This window comes from Triticum aestivum, chromosome 4D, assembly GCF_018294505.1.
Source record: "Triticum aestivum cultivar Chinese Spring chromosome 4D, IWGSC CS RefSeq v2.1, whole genome shotgun sequence".
NCBI classification, from domain to species: Eukaryota; Viridiplantae; Streptophyta; class Magnoliopsida; order Poales; family Poaceae; genus Triticum; species Triticum aestivum.
The window spans coordinates 401,116,052-401,137,498 of record NC_057805.1 but is presented as its reverse complement, the minus strand read 5'-3'; the positions used below and the strand labels follow the sequence as shown (position 1 = coordinate 401,137,498).

At 46.4% G+C, this 21,447-nt stretch overlaps 1 protein-coding gene across 1 annotated transcript; it reads right to left on the bottom strand.

The window, feature by feature from the left end:
* Positions 1-1,581: 1,581 nt before the first annotated feature.
* On the bottom strand, positions 1,582-6,943 carry LOC123098185 (peroxisomal nicotinamide adenine dinucleotide carrier). The gene is made up of 12 exons (XM_044520099.1): positions 6,658-6,943; positions 6,486-6,574; positions 6,297-6,389; positions 6,137-6,211; positions 5,843-5,973; positions 4,896-4,950; positions 4,279-4,434; positions 3,744-3,812; positions 3,551-3,658; positions 2,720-2,788; positions 2,064-2,118; positions 1,582-1,886 (listed from the first exon to the last, which is right to left on the bottom strand). Exons 2-12 carry the CDS (start codon positions 6,564-6,566, stop codon positions 1,690-1,692), a joined length of 1,089 nt encoding a protein of 362 aa, XP_044376034.1. The 5' UTR covers positions 6,567-6,574; positions 6,658-6,943; the 3' UTR covers positions 1,582-1,689.
* Positions 6,944-21,447: the final 14,504 nt, after the last annotated feature.

Genomic DNA, 21,447 nt, shown 5'->3' with positions numbered 1-21,447 from the left:
CTAAGAGGCCCATGAATGTAAAGGACCGGGTAAACACCAGCAGGAGGTGGTGGCGGCCCAGTCGAAGTAGACACTAGTCAGGGGATCATCTTTGGTCGGGAGCTTTATCAGTCGGGGTGTAACCTATCGGATTTCATAACAGTCCAACGGACAGAAGCATTCAGAGAGGAGTTATGCACAAGGCTTCAGTACGCAATAAATTTCGAGCATTATCAGCCGCTTCCATAGCTGTTTAAGGCGTCCGTTTTCACTCATAACGGACATGAAACTGCTGGTATTCAATATGCCATTTAGTAGCACCTATGACCAGCCAATGGACCCTGGTGCATGTCATGCTCTATATAAGCCTGAATGAGGTTTTGAGCCGAGGGTTCGCAACCATTGTAATCTTATACTCATACACAAGAACAACTCCCAGAGAGACAGGACTAGGGTTTTTACCTTCACCGTGAGGGGCCTGGACCCCTGTATATGATCTTGTGTCACCCATTTGCATCTCAGTAGATCAAGCTCCGTTCATACACCCCTTTTATTGTCGGACTTGGAACCACGACGGCGGCGGTTGTCCGATGATTCTGCACACGGCGACGGCTGTTGCTGCTAGGTGGCGACCGGGGTGATGTTGCAAGTGGTGATGGCCAAGGTTACGATTGGAGAGACGTCATACCATGATAGGCCATGTGATGGCGTTGCCAATGTACACGATGATGCGAGGCTACACTGCCATGAAGTTGCCGGTGTTGCGAGTGTGATGGCGTCCTGCTGTGAGTAGGACGACACAGTGGTGTTGTGAGCGGTGACCGGTGATGCTACAGGAGGGGGGGTGGTTCTATGCAAAGACAACGAAGATGAAGGAGGATGGGAATCCATCTCCAACCGCTTACCACATGAAAGATCCGGTGCAACAAAGCGGATGAATTATAAACCAAAAGAATTACTCCCTCTGATCCATATGAACTAAATAACCAAACACTTATTATGGACCGGAGGGAGTAGCGATTACCAGCGAACAAACTCGGTTCAGCTAGCTGCTTTCAATGAAATAACTGGCTAGACAGCTCTTGATGCCAGTGGTCAATTGCCATTGCACCAAGCGACAGCGTCATTGAGACAGTGACAACCAACGTCGCACACCGCCATACGGCTCATGCCCCCCGGTTCAATAAACCAAAAATAAATCAATGTCTGGGAGAACTGAAAGGGCAGTAAAATGTTCAGCCGTCACCCGCAAAAAAAAAAATTGTTCAGCCGTCGTCGCAGCTGAATCACGAGATCAGGAGATTCCCTAAAAAAAGGATAAATCAGGAGATCCCCTTTTACGCACGCGATTGAGATCATCGGGCCATTGAGCTGATCAGGGCGTCGAATCCAGTAGAGGAGATCCCCTGAACATCAGGGCTACACTCGTCCTAGGGGATCCCCTGAACATCTCGTATCTGGATTCTGTACAGGAGAGGAGATCCCCTGAACATCTTTAGCAATTAGAGATACTTGATTTATATTTTACTGCCCTTTTGCTACGAGGGGATCCCCTTCCCCTGAAGATCTTGCTACGAGGCAGTAAAATGAAAGGGCGCCACAAAGAAGAACATCTTTAGCAATTAGAGATACTTGAGATTTTCCGACTAATAAAGAACTGAGGAATACTACATGTGGAGACAACAAAATAATCTGATCACAAAACAAGATCTATCGTTTGTCAGATCTTGTAAGAAGCAGAGTCCTACTCCTGGCAACTAAAAGAACTACAAACTTAACCAGCTCCTCCTTCACCATGAAAAGGACCGAGGCGGCTAAAACACTCTGTACAATCTTTGTACCCATTCCTTTGTAAAATCCATGCAATCCCTCGTAGCGAATCATCTTCAATATTGCATCTAATGTACCTGGTAAATACAAGCGGTCAATCTCACGCCACTTTTCAACAGAGGTGACAGGAGTAGATTCACAAGCAAAAAACGAGGATACAGCAGATCGTGCACAGTCAGAGCAGACTGGTTCAGAAAGCCATTAAAACGTCGACGTTTCTTTACTAGTTTTGGTTAAATGCTGGTAAAAGATACCTGTATATCTGGACGCCGCGTTCCTGCCAATTTCTTGTTTTGCCTGCAACCTAGACTGCAAGGGATAAAATACATGATCAAAACAGATTGAACATAACATAACTTCTTTGCGGTTGAAGTAAACCCCATTTCAAACCACCCGGAATAGGATGTGTAGTTGCATGCATGCCTGATTGACTTTAAAGGGGCAACTAGTTGCATTCACATTCCACAGCAGATCTAGATTGAACTCTTTTTGAGTGAAATTTTCATGCTGTTGTGTGGTCACATAGATTACAAAACCAGGCATTCATGATGCTATGTGTCAGCCTGTCAGGTACTAGATGGTGAGCCTACTGATGGGGCTATTTTTCTCAATACTGCACTGCGGGGGATCAAGTAGTAGTTTCTTTGCTAGAACTGAGAAACAAAGTAACAAAAGGGAAAGAAACCCCTTTTTATCAGAGTCTGCTTTGCAGTTCAACTTGGTATAATCCAATTGACTCATTTGGATAAGTTCACAAATACCATATGTTTCAGATTTTTCCAAAATTTTCTAACTAGGGGCATCTTTCTACCATAAATTATTTTTCAAAGATGTGCTTCAGATAAGTATGGGTAGGGCAGCACATTAGTGATAAACTTTGCAGGTGATGAACTGCCAAATATATTTTTACCTTGACCACTAACAACGGGTAGGTCACAAGAGTAGCTCCCAGCTTTGCTATTGCACCTATTAAGAATACCTGTTCAAGGGAAAATACTGAGAATGAAACATAGAAACATATGTGAGAATATTTCCAAAAGCTTGTACTGTTGTTTAGCTTTGGATTTGAAGTACAAATAAACAAATATAGATCTGGGATGTGGAACGAGACAAAGAGAAATAACTAATTGTCTAACTGCAATAACAGATATGCGTTGCATTTGTACCAAAATGGAGCAAGAAATAACAAGGAGTCAAGGATCCTCCTCCCTGAAGTCACCTCCCAAGCTGGACATTGTACAACATGCAAGCATGCCTAAAAACAGTATATATGATGTCCTGGCCCTTTGTGCCACTAAATGATCTAGCTTTCTCAAATAATCATAGGGTGTATGTTGGAATACAATCATGTAAGGGAATGTGCTAGAATTGTAGAGAAGTGATCTGAGATAACTGCATCGCCAATGAAGAATATTTATTATATGAAGCATCAAGCAAGTACTACTATTCATATGTATAAGAGATAAAACCTGCACTTGGATAAATAGTACTCCCTCCGTCCCAAAATAAGTGTCTCAACTAATTCTAGTACAAAGTTGTACTAAGCTTGAGACACTTATTTTGGGATGGAGGGAGTACATAGAAAACAAGTTTCTAGGAAGACAGTCACAGGTACATGCAAATTTCTAGAAACAGAAAAATAAAGCTTCTAGGAAGACAGTTAACAGTCAGTGATTAAACAGTCCAAAGTAACATATATTCGTGAACATAGAGACATGAGCTATAGATAAACATCCCTTACCTCCATAGCAGTGATATTCTTCTTGGGGAATCGCTTTCCAGACCGCTTTGACTTGAGACGCTTTGACAGTGTTTCATATATCATAAACTGAATTGATGGATTGCATACCTGAAGGTTCACATGGTTCAACCAATGGGATTACATATATGTCCACTAACTTTTGGTTCTGATGTTCTTGAAACAGATAACTAACCATAATTAGTGTCGGAATAAGTCCTTTCCAGAATCCACTTATGCCTGATTCACGATAGACCTCCCGGATCTGTTTAACACTGATAGTAGTAAGTATGATTATGTCTCATAACTTCGGTTGAGAAGTAGAAAGTTAATTAGCATGACTGGACACTGCAGTTCTAATGCCAGTCATCTTTACTGTTCAAATATATGGATGGAAATTTTAGCAGATGATATTTGTCATATAGGGTGCAGTAATCAAGCCTACAAAAATAAGGTGATCGAACAACGTAATCCGAGGCTAAATAGGTGGTGGAGTGGATCTAGATGAATGCTCACCCTATCTGGTGTTTGTAGGCTCTACAGACAAGCTTAATGTAACTTGAACTTTAAACTCAACAATTCCAGCAGAAATATCATCAGTAATTACATTGTAAAAAGATATATGGCTGGAGCCCCTCAGAAACCGTAGTTTAATTTCTATGTTTAGTATTTTCTCTTTGAGGAATCAGAATAGTAAGAACATTCGACAACTTGAGAAAAAGAGTGCTTACCGCTTGAAGTGTGCCATATGGGCGAGGTTTTTCAGAATCAAGTTTAGCTAATCTATCCTTAAGAATATGAGCATCCATTGAATTGGCCCTGGATATTTCCTTAAGCAAAAGCTCCCTCTTGGACTCTATCACCTTCCTTTCTGCCTGCGTATGTGTCTGAAAAGTAGGGAAAAAAGTCATCTACTGATCAGATATAAATAAAGCATTATTTTCTATGGAATAGCATATAGACACATTGCAAACTGTTACTCGTAATTATTATTCTTAGAGTGTGTAAAACCTTTGTACTGTTTTTTGTAATAGTGTTTGCATTACTAGTACAGGCCTGGTAACGACCGTATGGACTTACAACTAATTTCACAAAAGGAAAACGAGGCCTAATAAGAGTAACCATTGTGCTTTGGTAATGGAATGGGACCCGTTCTTGGATTCCTTGTCATCATCAAAGACAAAGCAAATAAAGTACACATGTATTAGGATGTAGCGGAAATCGTCGCACTACTTCACTACAATAGGGTCTCATTAAGCCTATTTTGAATCTTCTAGTCTTCCGGTAACTCTTTTTGTTCAATGAAATTCGGCATGCCAAATTTTTAAGTTCGTTTAATAAAGTTTACCTGCATACGTGTGACAAGAACCCATATTGGAATTGTAAGAAGAACATTGATTGACCTGAAACAGAGAAAGGATTCCATGAGCATGCCTAAGGATCAACCTCAATATCTCATGCAACTCTGGTTTTTTCTATTCATAGAGATGCTTCAGTTTTTACCAATAAATAAAAACCAAGATAACTGCCAAGAACTGAAACACGCGGCATGATATTCATAAGTAACTTAAAATGCATAATCCAAACAGATACAACCTGGATGAAAGGACTGCAGCGCTACAACAGAGGTAATGAAACTAGGTGGCTGCGGGGAAATAGATGTCCTTATGGACTATTCCTATTATTTAGCAGTTTACGCGTTATGTTCATCCCTGGTTGGTTATTCCCGTTATACTTGTCCCTGCAATGAACCCAACACATGTCACTAAAGATAAATTTCATCTAGAAGTTGTCACTGATCTTTCTTGTGAAGGGGACATAATCCACTAGAGAACTATGACGGAGTGTAAGGTGATTGAGTTTGGGATATGATATAAAATTATAATTTATCAGAACAGAAACATCCTTGGCTGGACAGAATTACAAGCTTACAGCTTAATGTGAACCATTGCTTCGGTCAGTCACAGGCAGGATCAGGGCAACAGTCAGAGGCTCATAGCTGCCCATACATTAGCATTAATTGCATATTATCATCTGCTATCTAGTTCAAAATGAATTTCAAGTTTCAACAGTCAGTGAACATTTACGTGTTCATGTCAAAGTCCAAGCTTCCACAGGCACAAGTGCACAACTCTTCTGCAAAAGCCTTTGTTTGATTGCATCCATGCTGCTGGAATGCCCTCTTACACTAACACCAATAGATAACTGAACAGCCCCATCCAGGATTTCTTCCATCATCATTTCAAGAAAAATAAGTGACTGGTCCGTTCAACGAATGCAAGTAGGTTGACTTACCCAGCAACAGCTGCAATAACAAGCCAAGAAAACATCCCAACAGTGCCATCCCCTAGGCCCTTTTTCCCACGAGCAGCTGCCACATCTTCCACCTTGTTCTTGAGAAGCTGGTAGAAGTAGTAATAGATTCCCTGCAAATGAAAAAACACAAATATGATACACAAGTCAATCAGACTAGATGGAATTATCAAGTGTCGCGTGCTGGGAAAGAACACCATAGGTCCATGATTGTTCGAGAATAATTTTGCACCAACAGAGAAACAAATTAAACAAAACAAGACTATTGTAGTTTACCTGCGAGGCAGCGGTGCCAATAAGTGAGGGTTTGAGGCCGCTGTACAACCCACCCCAGCCTTCCGTTTGGACCAGCTGCAGTTACTTGAATCCACAATTAACCACTAAGACATTGGCATTGGCAACTGTAAGTAAACGATATACCTATAAGAGGAATCACCTGGAGCATCTGGAAGAGGGTGGAAGCGTCGGAGCCACCACTACCGGCCTTCTTCTTCTTCGCCGACCTCTCCGTCTGCTGCCGGGTGTTCACCTGCTCGAGACATCACCAGGAAGCGAGGGGAGTGAGCTGATTAGCGGGGAGTAGTGGAATTAGTTATAGAGAACGGGAGGGGGGAGAGGTTGGTACGGTCTGGAGGGGGTATGTGATGATCTGGGCGATGATGCCGCCGCCGGCGCCGGCCAGCCCGTTCACCACCGCGCTCGACATGCCCCAACCTAACAATCGGGCGCAATCAGCAGGCAGTGTGGCAAATTGCTCCGAGCCAGTCGAGAGAGTGAGTGCCTGATAACGGGTTCACCTTGCTACTGGAACGCTGCTGCTTGTCCGGCGGAGACAGCCGGCGGAGGCGCCCACCGCTGCGCCGAGCTGCCGCGGACGCGAGACAAGGCGCCAAGGTTGGCCGTCGGCGCGCCGTGCGGAGCCCGGAGGCGGACTGTGGAGCGAGATTTAGGGAAGGGGAGATCGAATTGGTTGCCACTGGCACTGGCGGACGACGGGGACGAACGAGGGGGGAAATTTGACAAATTTGACCTAGACGAAATCAAATCACAGAATGAACTATCCATGAAACTATTTCACGCGGCTCACCTTTTTGTGTGACGCCCGACACGAAGGCGCCACACTACACGTGCAACGTCTCACAGATAGGCGCTACACGGTCAACGTCGCACCTGTGTGATCAAAAAATTACTAAGTCAGTGTGCAGCGCCTGAGAGCTAAGCGTCACACTATACAGTGTAGCGCCTAGCTCCTAGGCGTTGCACTAGTGCAGCGCCTAGCTCCCAGGCGTTGCACTAGTGCAGCGCCTGAGAGCTAGGCGTCACGGGTCAGCCGCGTGAAATAGTTTTACGGACAGTTCATTATGTGATTTGATTTTGTTTATAGGTTAAATTTGTCAAATTTGCCGAACGAGGGTGTGCTCCGCGATTTTTCGCATTTCGCTTTCCTTCGCGGGGATTAGGGGAAGAGAGTCAGGGTGTCAGATGGGCTTGGGCTATCCTCTCGCCGTCGACATTTTTAGGCCCCCTTTGTTTTTGTTTGTTTGTTAGGGAATTTAGGCCTCCTTTGTTCATACGACGATGGAGAACTATTAGATAAATCTTATTTCCTACGTATTAACAAATAAATCTCACTTGATTCATAGAATAAAATATTTTTCATTGAGTGTAGACTAATTTTTTTCTTTTAAATGTGAAAGATTGGTTTATATCCTACTCCGCGTTTCATAATAAGTGTCGTGGTTGAAGTGGGATCACGACACTTATTATGAAACAAAAGGAGTGCATAGGAATAGGAATCCATTCCTACAACCCAAAGGCTTCAAATAATTTTTTTCCTACAAATTACTATCCTTTTAGAATTCCTCCATAATTCCTCTAAACCAAAGGAGACCTTAGCTTAGACTCAATGAGAAATTTTTTATCTTATGCATCAATGACATTCTTTCACTGTAAGAATTAAGATACATGTCATCTCACTTTCTATATTGTTTTCTGTTCATATGTTTCCTGTCCTATGAACCAAGTACGATTTTTTCTTTCAAACGAGAAGGATTGATTCCCGTCCTATATAGGAACTAGATGATACCCTGTTGTAGCGGGAACTGTTAGCAAAAAATTTCATGTTTAAAAATATGAAACATAGTATAAGTTGATGATAAAGAATTTTGTTTGAAAGAAATGTTGTTTAGAGTAAGTATCTAAAGAAAATTTGATGAAAAGGCCGAAAATGAGTGTGATCTTTGTTCTGTTAATTTGTTACATTGACAGTAAATCAACGAGGCGATATGAGACCAAAACATCGTTGATTAGAGAAAGTAAAAGCATCTCAAACCTCGGCTAAACCTAAAACAACTATAGCAACTATAGATGTGCATTCATAAAAAGCATACTCGCATAGAAATATAAAATACGAGTTCACTCATGAAAGGATCGATATAGTTGACTAGAGGAGGGGGGTGAATAGGCAACTAACAATTTTTAGCTTTTCTTTACCAATTTAAACTTTGCATCAAAGTAGGTTGTCTACATATGCAACTAGGTGAGCAACCTATATGATGCAACAAAAATAAGCACACAAGCAAGCAAGAGATATAACACAAATAAGCTTGCACAAGTAAAGGCACGAGATAACAAAGAGTGAAGCCGGTGAAGACGAGGATGTGTTACCGAAGTTCCTTCGCTTTGAGGGGAAGTGCGTCTCCGTTGGAGCGGTGTGGAGGCACAATGCTCCCCAAGAAGCCACTAGGGCCACCGTATTCTCCTCACGCCCTCACACAAGAGATGCCGTGATTCCACTATTGGTGCCCTTGGAGGCGGCGACCGAACCTTTACAAACAAGGTTGGGGCAATCTCCACAACTTAATTGGAGGCTCCCAACGACACCACGAAGCTTCACCACAATGGACTATGGCTCCACGGTGACCTCAACCGTCTAGGGTGCTCAAACACCCAAGAGTAACAAGATCCGCAAGGGATTAGTGGGGGGAATCAAATTTCTCTTGGTGGAAGTGTAGATCGGGGCCTTCTCAACCACTCCCGAGCAAATCAACAAGTTTGATTGGCTAGGGAGTGAGATCGGGCGAAAATGGAGCTTGGAGCAACAATGGAGCTTAGGGTTGGAAGAGGTGGTCAACTAGAGGAAGAAGACACCCCTTTTATAGTCGAGAACTAAATCCAAGCGTTATCCACCTAACCAGCCCGCGACTTGCAGGCAAACGGTACTACCACAAGGCCTCACGGTACTACCGTGACAGCCCACGCTACTAACGTAGCCACGGCAGGAGCAAGGACAAGCCTGACGCGCAGAGGCAGAGGGCGGTACTGCCGCTGGCGCGGTACTACCGCAAGGCTGGACTGGACTGGCCTGAGAAGGACGCGGATGAATAAAATTACATCTGTGCCAACTTCCGCTGGAAAACAATCGATGCAAAAGTCCGACACGGTACTACCGCAAATGGTGAGCGGTACTACCGCGTGGCGGCTGAGCCAGGCCAGGGCGCGCGGTACTACCGCGCACAAGGTGCGGTACTACCGCGGAGGGCGCGGATGTAAAAAATTACATCCGCCCCTACTACCGCATTGTAGCGGCACTTGGCCTGGGGGCCACGGTACTACAGCTCCTGAGGAGCGGTACTACCGTGGGCTCCTGCAGTACTACCGCGCCGAGGTCTGGTACTACCGCAGGTTCCTGCGGTACTACTGCTCCGGGGAGCAGTACTACCGCGAGCCCAAAATCAGCAACCAAGACATAATGCAAAGAGGATAAACGGAGGATGCTCCAAAGCGCAAGGGGAAAGGTGGAGACAAGGAAGAAAACGTGTACGTGATGGTTCCACCAGAACCTTTCCGAAGCGGACCCCCTCTTGATAGTACGGCTTTCCTACGACTCAATTCCACCGAAAAGAAACGTAAAAAGAACGCCGCCTTCAATAGTCTTCGAGGGGCACCAAACCGTCTTGTGCCTAGCGATGAAACGTCTGAGAAACTCAAGGCACACGATTAGTTCGCAAAAGCATTTTCATCAATCACCAAAACACCTTAGGGATAAATATGCCCTTACAATCTCCCCCTTTTTGGTGGATTGATGACAATACGGGATTTGCACAAAGGAAAATAATATTGAGCAAACGCAAACCCCTCCTCTCTAAAATATAGACGGGCTCCCCCTAGATGTGTGCAATCTAGATGGGTGCTTTGGACTGCACGGCACACATACTAGGATCAACACTCCCCCTATATTTTATAGACAAGGCATATCTTGCAATAGAAGGCTAACACTAAGCAGGATAGCAAACAAGAGCATAACATAAGTAGCACCATATATCATAAGCTCACTAAGATAAGATAGAGTGCATATGTCTTACACCATATGAAGGATAAGTGGATAAGTCTCACAAGCGCAAACCAAACCAAAGCAAACGAGGTTCAAACGAAAAGGCAAACAAACCAAACACGACACATGACTCGCAAGCAAATCCCTACACTCTCTCCCCCTTTGGCATCGAGACGCCAAAAAGGCAGAGAGGACACCTACACACAAGGGGTGGCTCAGGCAGAGTAATCGCTCCAACGCTCCTCGTCAGACTCGGCGGCGGGGACGGTCTCCTCGATGTCCTCCTCAGAATCAGTCCACCTGTGGCCTTGCTTCGCCATCCATTCTGCCTCTGGGGTGATGTGCCTCTCTGACCCGCTGGATTCTGCCTCACCAAAAACCTTCATGATCTTCTTGTCGCGGCGGCGACTCTCCTTGGAAGCAACGTGAGTCATGTACTGCCCCTTTGCCTGCATGCAGAACAGAGTCTTCATCTTGTCCTTCAGCTTCTTGGCCCACGAGGGCTCAAAGGAACGATGGGTATACCCAGCAGTACGGTCCTCAGCAGCAGCCTCTGCCTCAGCCTCCTCCTCGTCAACAGCCCTCTTAGCCGTCGTCGCCTCAGCATGAGTAGTAGTGTTGGCCCACTTGGGCTTGACACGGAGACTGATGGACTCATGTCGAATCCAGTCTGGAGCAAGGAACTCATCACCAGGGAACAGCTTCTCCCAAGTCTTGGAGATCAACAGAAACAGGTACGGTCCATAGATAGGTACCTTGCGGTTGAATACCGCGAACCGAAGCTCAAACCACATGATATGTGAGACATCAAGTGGTTGAGACTGAGACACACGCGCCTCGCACAGGAGCATCATATCCACCAGATAGGCATGCACCTTGTCCATGTCGCCAATGCGAGGAAAGAGAGAGTTGCGGAAGATTTGATACATGATGTCCAGAAATGGGTTCAGCACCCACGTCGACTTGCCACTGGGAAGCACCTTCTCAACATAATACTGCTGAAACATGTTCTTGCTGGCAGACTCAGGGTTGGCATGAGGGCGAACACCTACGGGCGTGGTGAGCCCGTCATCAGGAACATGGAGCAGATCCATGAAATCCTTCCAGGTAGCAGTCAACTGACGTCCGTTGGTCATCCAGGTCATTCTTCGATCCTCCCCAGTGTGGAAGTGAACTGAGGCAAAGAACTAGCAAATAAGCTCAGGGTCAAAGTCCAGATGGAAGGAGATCACATGCTCAATGCCAAAATGCTCCACCAAATCCAGAGCTTCTCCAAAGTAATCACGGTGCTTCGCCTGCCTCATGTGATTCATGTCAATCCACTTGACATCCACGTAGGTGTTTTGCTTGGCCTTGATCACATCCAGATAGATGAGAGTCTGCTGCTTGGTCCAAAACAAGTCATTGCCTCTGAAGATAGCACGGGCATTCACATATGGGTTGATCTGCCTTCGAGGGATAAACTCAGAAAGTGGAATCTCGTCCATGCCCTTTGCGGGTTCCTTGTACTTGCTGGCGGAGGACTTGACATTGCGCTTGGGGGCACTGGAGCCCTCTGGAGCTTCATCTTGATTTCGCAGACGCTTGGAGCCAGTGTCACAACTGGGATTGGAACGGCGAGCAGGAGCACCGGAGCCACCACCTAGGACACAAAGCAAAAGCCACAAACGAAATACGAGAAGAATCAATGCAAAGACCTCAGCAAGACACATGAAACATGTAGAAAGCATACGTGATAATTTCCAAGAGGAATATTGGACAACAATGGTAGTACTGCCAAGTTGCGTGGTACTAAAATTTTAGTACCGCTCCTAGTCGTGGTAGTACCGCGTGAGGGCACGGTAGTACCGGGGCTTGGAGCGGTAGTAGAACTTTAGTACTACGGCTTGTGCAGTAGTACCGCACCTGACGGGCGGTAGTACCGGACACGCGGTAGTACCGCACAATAGGTGCGGTAGTACCGCATGGCGTCAGATCCGAACTTTGAATCTGAAAACAACCGCCAAAATGCGGTGGTACTACGGTTGATCGAATCTACCACGGGACAACATATCAAGTATAATTTCCACGCTACACAACTCTCCTACATCCTACTCTTGCATAGATTTGGCCTAAAATCTCAAGAACACATGCATCTCCCCAAAAACCTAGAGACAAAAAGAACGAACAAAAGGGAGAGGGATTTGGGGAGAAACCTTGTTCCATGGCAAGAGGAAGTGGTGGGGAACGATCCCACCGGTCGGAATCCGAGGAGAGTGGCCGGAGACGGAGATCCAGCGAGGGTCTCCGGCGCCGTTCTTGAGCAGGAGAGAGAGGGGCGGCGGGGAGAGAGACAAATGAATGGGTGTGGGGGAGTTGGAACTCCCCCTGCCCGGGTCATAACCCCCACGCGCACGCGTCAGCGCGGTAGTACCGCGCTTCATCACGGTAGTACCGCTCGGGCGGAAGTGCCGCACCGAAGCGGTAGTACCGCTCTCCCAGGCGGCAGTAAAAAATTACTGCCGCGCTAGGTGCGGTAGTACCGTGCACTCCACACGCGGTAGTACCATGGCAGGCCGCGGTAGTACCGTGAGCTCAAGAAGATGCACGTTTCAAACACAAGAAAAAGTGGTCTTCGCACGGAATCTTCAAGCAAACAAGACACCACAAGAACACGCTCAACACGAAGAGAGAAAGGCAAAAGACAACAAGAATCAACCACGAGACACAACCTCTCTAAAGAGAGGGCGGTGGCCGGAGCCACCTATGTTTGAGTCAATTGGTATGGCACCGCGAAGAATTATTCTTGGGCCCATGACCAAAACTCGTTTTTGAAGCACAAGTACCATCAAAAATGGCTAATGTGAAAGAGTTGATCAATTTATGCATAATAGGGGAGGGAGACTTCATTGAGTGAACAACACTCCCCCTATGTCCATGCCTACATCTAAACAAGACAACAAGTTGAGTATGGTGGGGTGTGCAAGGGTTCAAGCAACATTGCTCGAATCAATGATATTTAGCTCATGCCTTAACTCGCGAAATCTTGCTTCATCCAACGGCTTCGTGAAAATATCTGCAAGGTTATCATGAGTGTTGACGTAGTTGAGCTCGATCTCCCCTCGCCTAATGTGATCCCGGATGAAGTGATACCGAATCTCAATATGCTTCGTCTTGAAGTGTTGCACCGGGTTGAGAGAAATCTTGATGGCACTTTCATTGTCACACCAAAGAGGCACTTTGTCACAAATGACACCGTAATCCTTTAAAGTTTGCCTCATCCATAAGAGTTGTGCACAACAACTGCCGGCCGCCACATACTCCGCTTCGGTGGACGAGAGAGACACACAACTTTGCTTTTTAGAAGACCAACTTACCAAAGAGCAACCAAGGAATTGGCACCCTCCGGAAGTGGACTTCCTATCCACTTTGTCTCCCGCCCAATCGGAGTCCGAATACCCTACAAGCTTGAAGTTTGCTCCTCTTGGGTACCATAAGCCAAAGTTTGGGGTATGAGCCAAATATCGAAAGATTCGCTTGACCGCCACAAAGTGGCTTTCCTTAGGTGCGGCTTGAAACCGTGCACAAATTCCCACACTCAACATGATATCCGGTCTAGATGCACAAAGGTAAAGCAAGGATCCAATCATGGAACGATATACCTTTTGATCCACCGCTTTACCATTGGGATCGATGTCAAGTTGGCACTTGGTGGGCATTGGAGTGGAAGCCGGCTTGACATCACTTAGCTTGAATCTCTTGAGCATGTCTTGAGTGTATTTGGCTTGGTTGATGAAGGTTCCTTCTCTTCTTTGCTTCACTTCGAACCCGAGAAAGAACTTCAACTCTCCCATGGAAGACATCTTGAACTTTGAGGTCATGAGAGCGGCAAATTCCTCATTGAAAGCTTTGTTAGGGGAACCAAAGATAATATCATCAACATAAAGTTGGCACACAAACAACTCCCCTTTGACCTTCTTAGTAAAAAGAGTGGGGTCGATTAGCCCAACTTCAAATCCACGGTCTTGTAACAACTCGGTAAGGTGGTCATACCACGCACGTGGGGCTTATTTAAGGCCATAGAGTGCCTTGTCGAGTTGATACACATGATCGGGAAAGTAGGGATCCTCGAACCCGGGGGGTTGCTTGACATATACCAACTCATTAATAGGACCATTAAGAAAAGCACTCTTCACATCCATTTGTTGCAACTTAAAGTTGTGATGAGAAGCATAAGCAATCAACAAACGAATGGATTCAAGGCGAGCAACGGGAGCAAAGGTTTCACCGTAGTCGATACCCTCGACTTGGGAGTAGCCTTGTGCCACCAATCTTGCCTTGTTGCGAATGATGGTCCCATGAGCATCTTGCTTGTTCTTGAATATCCACTTGGTTCCAATGACATTGTGGTTCCCCGTTGGCCTTGGCACCAATCTCCACACCTTGTTGTACTCGAAGTTGTTGAGTTCTTCATGCATGGCATTAAGCCAATCCGGATCTTCGAGGGCTTCATATACCTTTTGGGGTTCAACACAAGAGACAAACGCGTGATGTTCACAATAGTTTGCCAATTGTCTACGAGTGCTTACCCCCTTTTGAATGCTTCCAAGCACATTTTTCATGAGATGACCCTTGGTGGAGAGCTTGGATGCAATCTTGGCGGCACGACGCTCCAATTCCTCCTCGGCGGTGAGTTGAGGAGCGGTCACTTGATCATCTTGAGCGTCGTCTTGAGCTTGTTCTTGATCTTGAACTTGCTCGGAGGAGAGAACTTGACCTTGGACATCACTTGGTGTGTCAACACCGTCTTGAGCATGATCTTGCCCTTGGTCTTGTTCATGAGGTTGAGGGCCTTCACTTTGTTCTTCGGAAGCGTGTGGGCCTTGGGTTGGTGATGGCTCCACTTGAGTGGAGCATTGTCCTTCTCCTTCGGCCACAAGGGTTTCCTCAATGGGTACGATAAAACCAACACCCATTCTTCTTATGGCTTGAGGAGGAATTTCATCACCTACATCACAAGTGCCACTTTGCTTCACTTGGGAGCCGTTATTCTCATCAAACTCCACGTTACACGTCTCCTCAATAAGTCCCGTGGATTTATTGAGGACACGGTAAGCATGAGAGTTTGTAGCATAACCAACAAAAATGCCCTCATAAGCTCTAGCCTCAAATTTAGACAAATGAACACCTTTCTTGAGAATGAAACACTTACACCCGAACACCCAAAAGTACTTGAGGTTGGGCTTGTTACCGGTGAGTATCTCATATGGAGTCTTGTTCAAGCCCTTGCGGAGGTAGAGCCGATTGGATGCATGACACGCGGTGTTGATGGCTTCGGCCCAAAAGTTGTATGGAGACTTGAACTCCGCCATCATGGTTCTTGCCGCATCCATCAACGTCCAGTTCTTCCTCTCCACAACACCGTTTTGTTGAGGGGTGTAAGGTGCGGAATATTGATGCTTGATCCCCTCATCACTAAGAAACTCATCCAAGGTGTAGTTCTTGAACTCGGTGCCGTTGTCACTTCTTATTGTCAAGATCTTTGCATTGTGTTGACGTTGGGCTTCATTTGCAAAGTCAATGACGGTTTGTTGGGTCTCGCTCTTCCTCTTGAAGAAATACACCCAAGTGTATCTTGAATAGTCATCCACAATCACCAAGCAATACTTCCTACCCCCAAGACTATCAAAGGATGGAGGCCCAAAGAGATCCAAATGAAGGAGCTCCAAAGGCCTCTTCGAGTAAATGATAGTCGTGGGAGGGTGAGCCTTCTCATGTAGCTTTCCTTCGATACAAGCACTGCAAGCACGATCTTTAGCAAAACTAACATTCGTTAGTCCACGGACATGGTCCCCCTTGAGAAGACTTTGCAAAGATCTCATATTGACATGGGCTAAATGGCGATGCCAAAGCCATCCCACGTCAACTTTAGCCATTAGGCATGTCGCGGTCTTAGTGGGTCGCTCCGAAAAGTTAATCACATATGGACCGTTCTCGACATGCCCAACAAAGGCTACTTTAAGAGTCTTGCTCCACAAGAGGGCCACGGTATCAATATCAAAGAAAGTGGCAAAGCCCATGATTGCAAGTTGACGAACGGAAAGTAAATTGTATGCAAGGGACTCAACAAGCATGACCTTCTCGATCGTGAGATCATGAGAAATGACAACCTTGCCGAGTCCCAATACCTTAGAAGACGAGGCATCACCCCACTCGACATTGGTGGGCATAGATGGAATCTTGTGCACGTCCACCACCAAGTCCTTGCTTCCGGTCATATGATTTGTAGCTCCACTATCGAGCAACCATGATCCCCCACCGGAAGCAAACACCTACAAGAGATCAATGCTTGGTTTTAGGTACCCATTTTGTAATGGGTCCTTTGATGTTAGTAACAAGGGTCTTAGGAACCCAAATAGACCATTCAATGTACTCATAAGGAGAACCAACAAATTTGGCAAAAACATGTCCATCACTAGCACGACACAACACATAAGAAGGGTTAAAGTCGTCGACTTTGTTGAGAAGGGAAGTGTTCCCCATCTTGGCATCACCACCCTTCACGGTGTTCTTCTTCTTCTCCTTAGTAGCACCCTTTCCCTCCTTCACAAAGGTTTGCTTAAGAGGGGGAGGTCGTTTGGCCTTGTCATTCTTCTTCTTGATCTTGGACTTGGGTGCGTACCCAACCCCTTCCTTGTCCACAACTTCCTTTTGATTGCTCAAAAGGTCGTTGAGGTTCTTCTCTCCTTGTATGCAAGACACAAGACCCTTCTCAAGCTGCTCCTTTAACTTAGCATTCTCCTCACAAGATGCACATGCTCACAACATGGGTTAGTAGCATTTGCATTATCAATTAACACCATATGAGGAAATGTGGCTTTCTCCTTAGTTAGCTTCACTTGGAGTTGATCATGAGAGTCCTTGAGGCTAGCATGAACACCCTTCAAGACTTTGTCAGCCTTGTCGAGAATGTCAAACTCCTCTTTGAGTCTAGCAAGATCAACCCCAAGCTTTGCCTTCTCGGAGTTTAGCACACGAGAAACAACAAGAGCATGATCAAGATCTTTCTTTAACTTAGCATGATCATCGTTGTGTGACTCCTCAAGAGCCAAACGAAGACCACGCTCTTCCTCAAGAGCATTGGAAAGATCCGAAATCTCATCGGCATAGTCACGACTATGCCCCTCCATCTTAGAGATGGTATCTTCGTGAGCCTCGATCATGTCAGTGGCTTCACCAAGTTGTTCCAAGAGAGCAACGAAGTGCTTCTTGGATTTACCCTTGAGTTTACCCATAAAGGTCTCAAACTCATTCTCCTCCACATTTGTTCCCTCATGTTCATCAATGCTATCCGTCAAAGAAGGATGATTAATGATGGTAGTTTTGATGTTGGGGGTTACCTTGTTGGTGGCTTTAGCCATGAGGCACTTGGCGGTGATGCTCTCATTGGGTGAGTCGAAGAGAGACACCCATGGAGTCGTCGCAATGGCAACGGAGGCCATGGCAACCGACTCACCATCTTCATCGTCGTCATCATCCTCATTGTACTCTTCTTGTACCACCAATGCCTTGGGAGGAGTCTTCTTGGTGAAGTTGCTCTTGTTGGGGAACAATTTGGCCTTGTCCTTTCGGATGAGCTTGCCACCATTGTCTTCCCTCTTCTCATAAGGGCACTCCGCAACAAAGTGGCTCACATTGCCACAATTGAAGCAAGTCCTCACTCGTTGCTTGCCCTTTGCGCCACTTGAATTGTTCTTGTTGAAGTTGGGCCTTGAGTTCTTCTTGCTCCAAAATTGCCTTGAAGCAAGGGCCATGTGTTCATGATAGGCATACTTCGTATCTTCGAGGTTGCTCTCCTCTTCTTCCTCTTCATCCTCTTCCTCCATACTAACCTTGGCCTTTAGAGCAAGGTTGGGCTTCTTTACTCTTTGAGAGCGAAGTACCGCATTGTCGGCGGTCTTGTCCAAGATGCTCATAGCAACGAACTCATCCAACACTTCACTTGAGGACAAGGTGTGGAAGTCCGGCCTTTGACGAATGACGGAGGACATGGCTTTGTGGTAGGGCATCATTGCCTTGAGGAATTTGCGCTTGATCCAATTGTCATCCGTGTCCTTACTTCCATGATCTCGGGGAGAGACCGCGAGTTTGGTTACCCTCCGATAAAGCTCACGAGGTTCTTCATCTTCTTTCATTGCAAACTCATCGGCTTCATCTTGCACCACTTCATAGTTGGAGCGTTGAATGCTTGCGCTTCCCCGATAGAGGGAAACCACTTGGTGCCAAGCATCTTTGGCCATGGAGTAGGGCCGGAGATGAGGAAGATCTTCGGGTGGGATTGCTTCTTGGATGACGAAGAGAGCATTCTCATTGAATTGATTATCCACGGCTTCTCTAGGAGTGAAGTTGCTTTGGTCATGCGGATATAAACCTTCTTCAATTATTCTCCAAAGGTTAGTGTTCACATGATTTAAATGACGCTTAAAACGATAGACCCAAGAATCAAATTCTACATCTTCTCAATCTTAGGGGCCGGGCCGGCATGATTCAAATGAGTGGAAGGAAGCGGTCCACCATAGACAAGTGGAGGTTCCACATGGGCAAAGATGCCGGTGCCATTTTTACCACTAGAAGAAGGAGCTTTCTCGCTAGTAGCTTCCCCCTTGTCGGAGGTAGCATCCGCCACCTTGTTAGCGGGATCACCCACTTTCAATGGTGTGGTGGAAAGTTTAAGCCCTTCTAAGAATTTATTAAACGTGCTTTTGACCTCGGTCATCATGGAGGTTTTCAATGTGTCCAACGCCACATTGAATTCCTCACAAGAGACCGCGGTTCCCCCATCTCCCGTAGACGAGACCGGATTCGCACCGGAGTGCTCCTCCACACCGTCTACGACGTCAACCATACTCTTCGGACGGTAAAGTCCTTAATAAAGAGATGAGGCTCTGATACCAATTGAAAGGATCGATATAGTTGACTAGAGGGGGGGTGAATAGGCAACTAACAATTTTTAGCTTTTCTTTACCAATTTAAACTTTGCATCAAAGTAGGTTGTCTAGTTATGCAACTAGGTGAGCAACCTATATGATGCAACAACAATAAGCACACAAGCAAGCAAGAGATATAACACAAATAAGCTTGCACAAGTAAAGGCACGAGATAACCAAGAGTGAAGCCGGTGAAGACGAGGATGTGTTACCGAAGTTCCTTCCCTTTGAGGGGAAGTACATCTCCGTTGGAGCAGTGTGGAGGCACAATGCTCCCCAAGAAGCCACTAGGGCCACCGTATTCTCCTCACGCCCTCACACAATGCGAGATGCCGTGATTCCACTATTGGTGCCCTTGGAGGCGGCGACCGAACCTTTACAAACAAGGTTGTGGCAATCTCCACAACTTAATTGGAGGCTCCCAACGACACCACGAAGCTTCACCATAGTGGACTATGGCTCCGCGGTGACCTCAACCGTCTAGGGTGCTCAAACACCCAAGAGTAACAAGATCCGCAAGGGATTAGTGGGGGGAATCAAATTTCTCTTGGTGGAAGTGTAGATCGGGGCCTTCTCAACCACTCCCGAGCAAATCAACAAGTTTGATTGGCTAGGGAGTGAGATCGGGCGAAAATGGAGCTTGGAGCAACAATGGAGCTTAGGGTTGGAAGAGGTGGTCAACTAGAGGAAGAAGACACCCCTTTTATAGTCGAGAACTAAATCCCGTTATCCACCTAACCAGCCCGCGACTTGCGGTACTACCGCAAGGCCTCACGGTACTACCGTGACAGCCCACGCTACTACCGTAGCCACGGCAGGAGCGAGGACAAGCCTGACGCGCAGAGGCGGAGGGCAGTACTGCCGCTGGCGCGGTACTACCGCACCCCCTTGCGGTACTACCGCAAGGCAGGACTGGACTGGCCTGAGAAGGACGCGGATGAATGAAATTACATCCGTGCCAACTTCCGCTGGAAAACAATCGATGCAAAAGTCTGACACAGTACTACCGCAAATGGCGAGCGGTACTACCGCGTGGCGGCTGAGCCAGGCCAGGGCGCGCGGTACTACCGCGCACAAGGTGCGGTACTACCGCGGAGGGCGCGGATGTAAAAAATTACATCCGCCCCTACTACCGCATTGCAGCGGCACTTGGCCTGGGGGCCACTGTACTACAGCTCGTGAGGAGCGGTACTACCGTGGGCTCCTGCAGTACTACCGCGTCGAGGTCCGGTACTACCGCAGGTTCCTGCGGTACTACCGCTCTGGGAAGCAGTACTACCGCGAGCCCAAAATCAGCAACCAAGACATAATGCAAAGAGGATAAACGGAGGATGCTCCAAAGTGCAAGGGGAAAGGTGGAGACAAGGAATAAAACGTGTACGTGATGATTCCACCCGAACCATTTCGAAGCGGACCCCCTCTTGATAGTACGGCTTTCCTATGACTCAATTCCACCGAAAAGAAACGTAAAAAGAACGCCGTCTTCAATAGTCTTCGAGGGGCACCAAACCGTCTTGTGCCTAGCGATGAAACATCTGAGAAACTCAAGGCACACGATTAGTCCGCAAAAGCATTGTCATCAATCACCAAAACACCTTAGGGATAAATATGCCCTTACAACTCATAATTTGATTTTTTTATAAACAAGAAGGTCGCTTATAAATCACCTGGACCAATGTTGAGTAAATTCTTCCACCTCCTGTTCTTCATCGGGAGGCCAGATCTGGAGTCCGTTTGGGGCTCCGGAGAGGGGGATCTTCGATCTTCGTCATCACCAACCCTTCTCCATCGCCAATTCCATGATGCTCCCCACCGGGAGTGAGTAATTCCTACATAGGCTTGTTGGTCGGTGAGGAGTTGGATGAGATTCATCATGTAATGTAGTTAGTTTTGTTAGGGCTTGATCCATAGTATCCACTATGTTCTGAGATTGATGTTGCTATGACTTTGCCATGCTTAATGCTTGTCACTTTGGGCCCGGGTGCCATGATTTCAGATCTGAACCGTTTATGTTATCACCATTATATCCATGGATCCGATCTTGCAAGTTATAGTCACCTACTACGTGTTATGATCCGGCAACCCCGGAGTGACAATAGTCGGGACCACTCCCGGTGACGACCGTAGTTTGAGGAGTTCATGTATTCACCTTGTGTTAATGCTTTGTTCCGGTTTTCTATTAAAAGGAGGCCTTAATATCCCTTAGTTTCCAATTGGACCCCGCTGCCACGGGAGGGTTGGACAAAAGATGCCATGCAAGTTCTTTCCATAAGCACGTATGACTATTT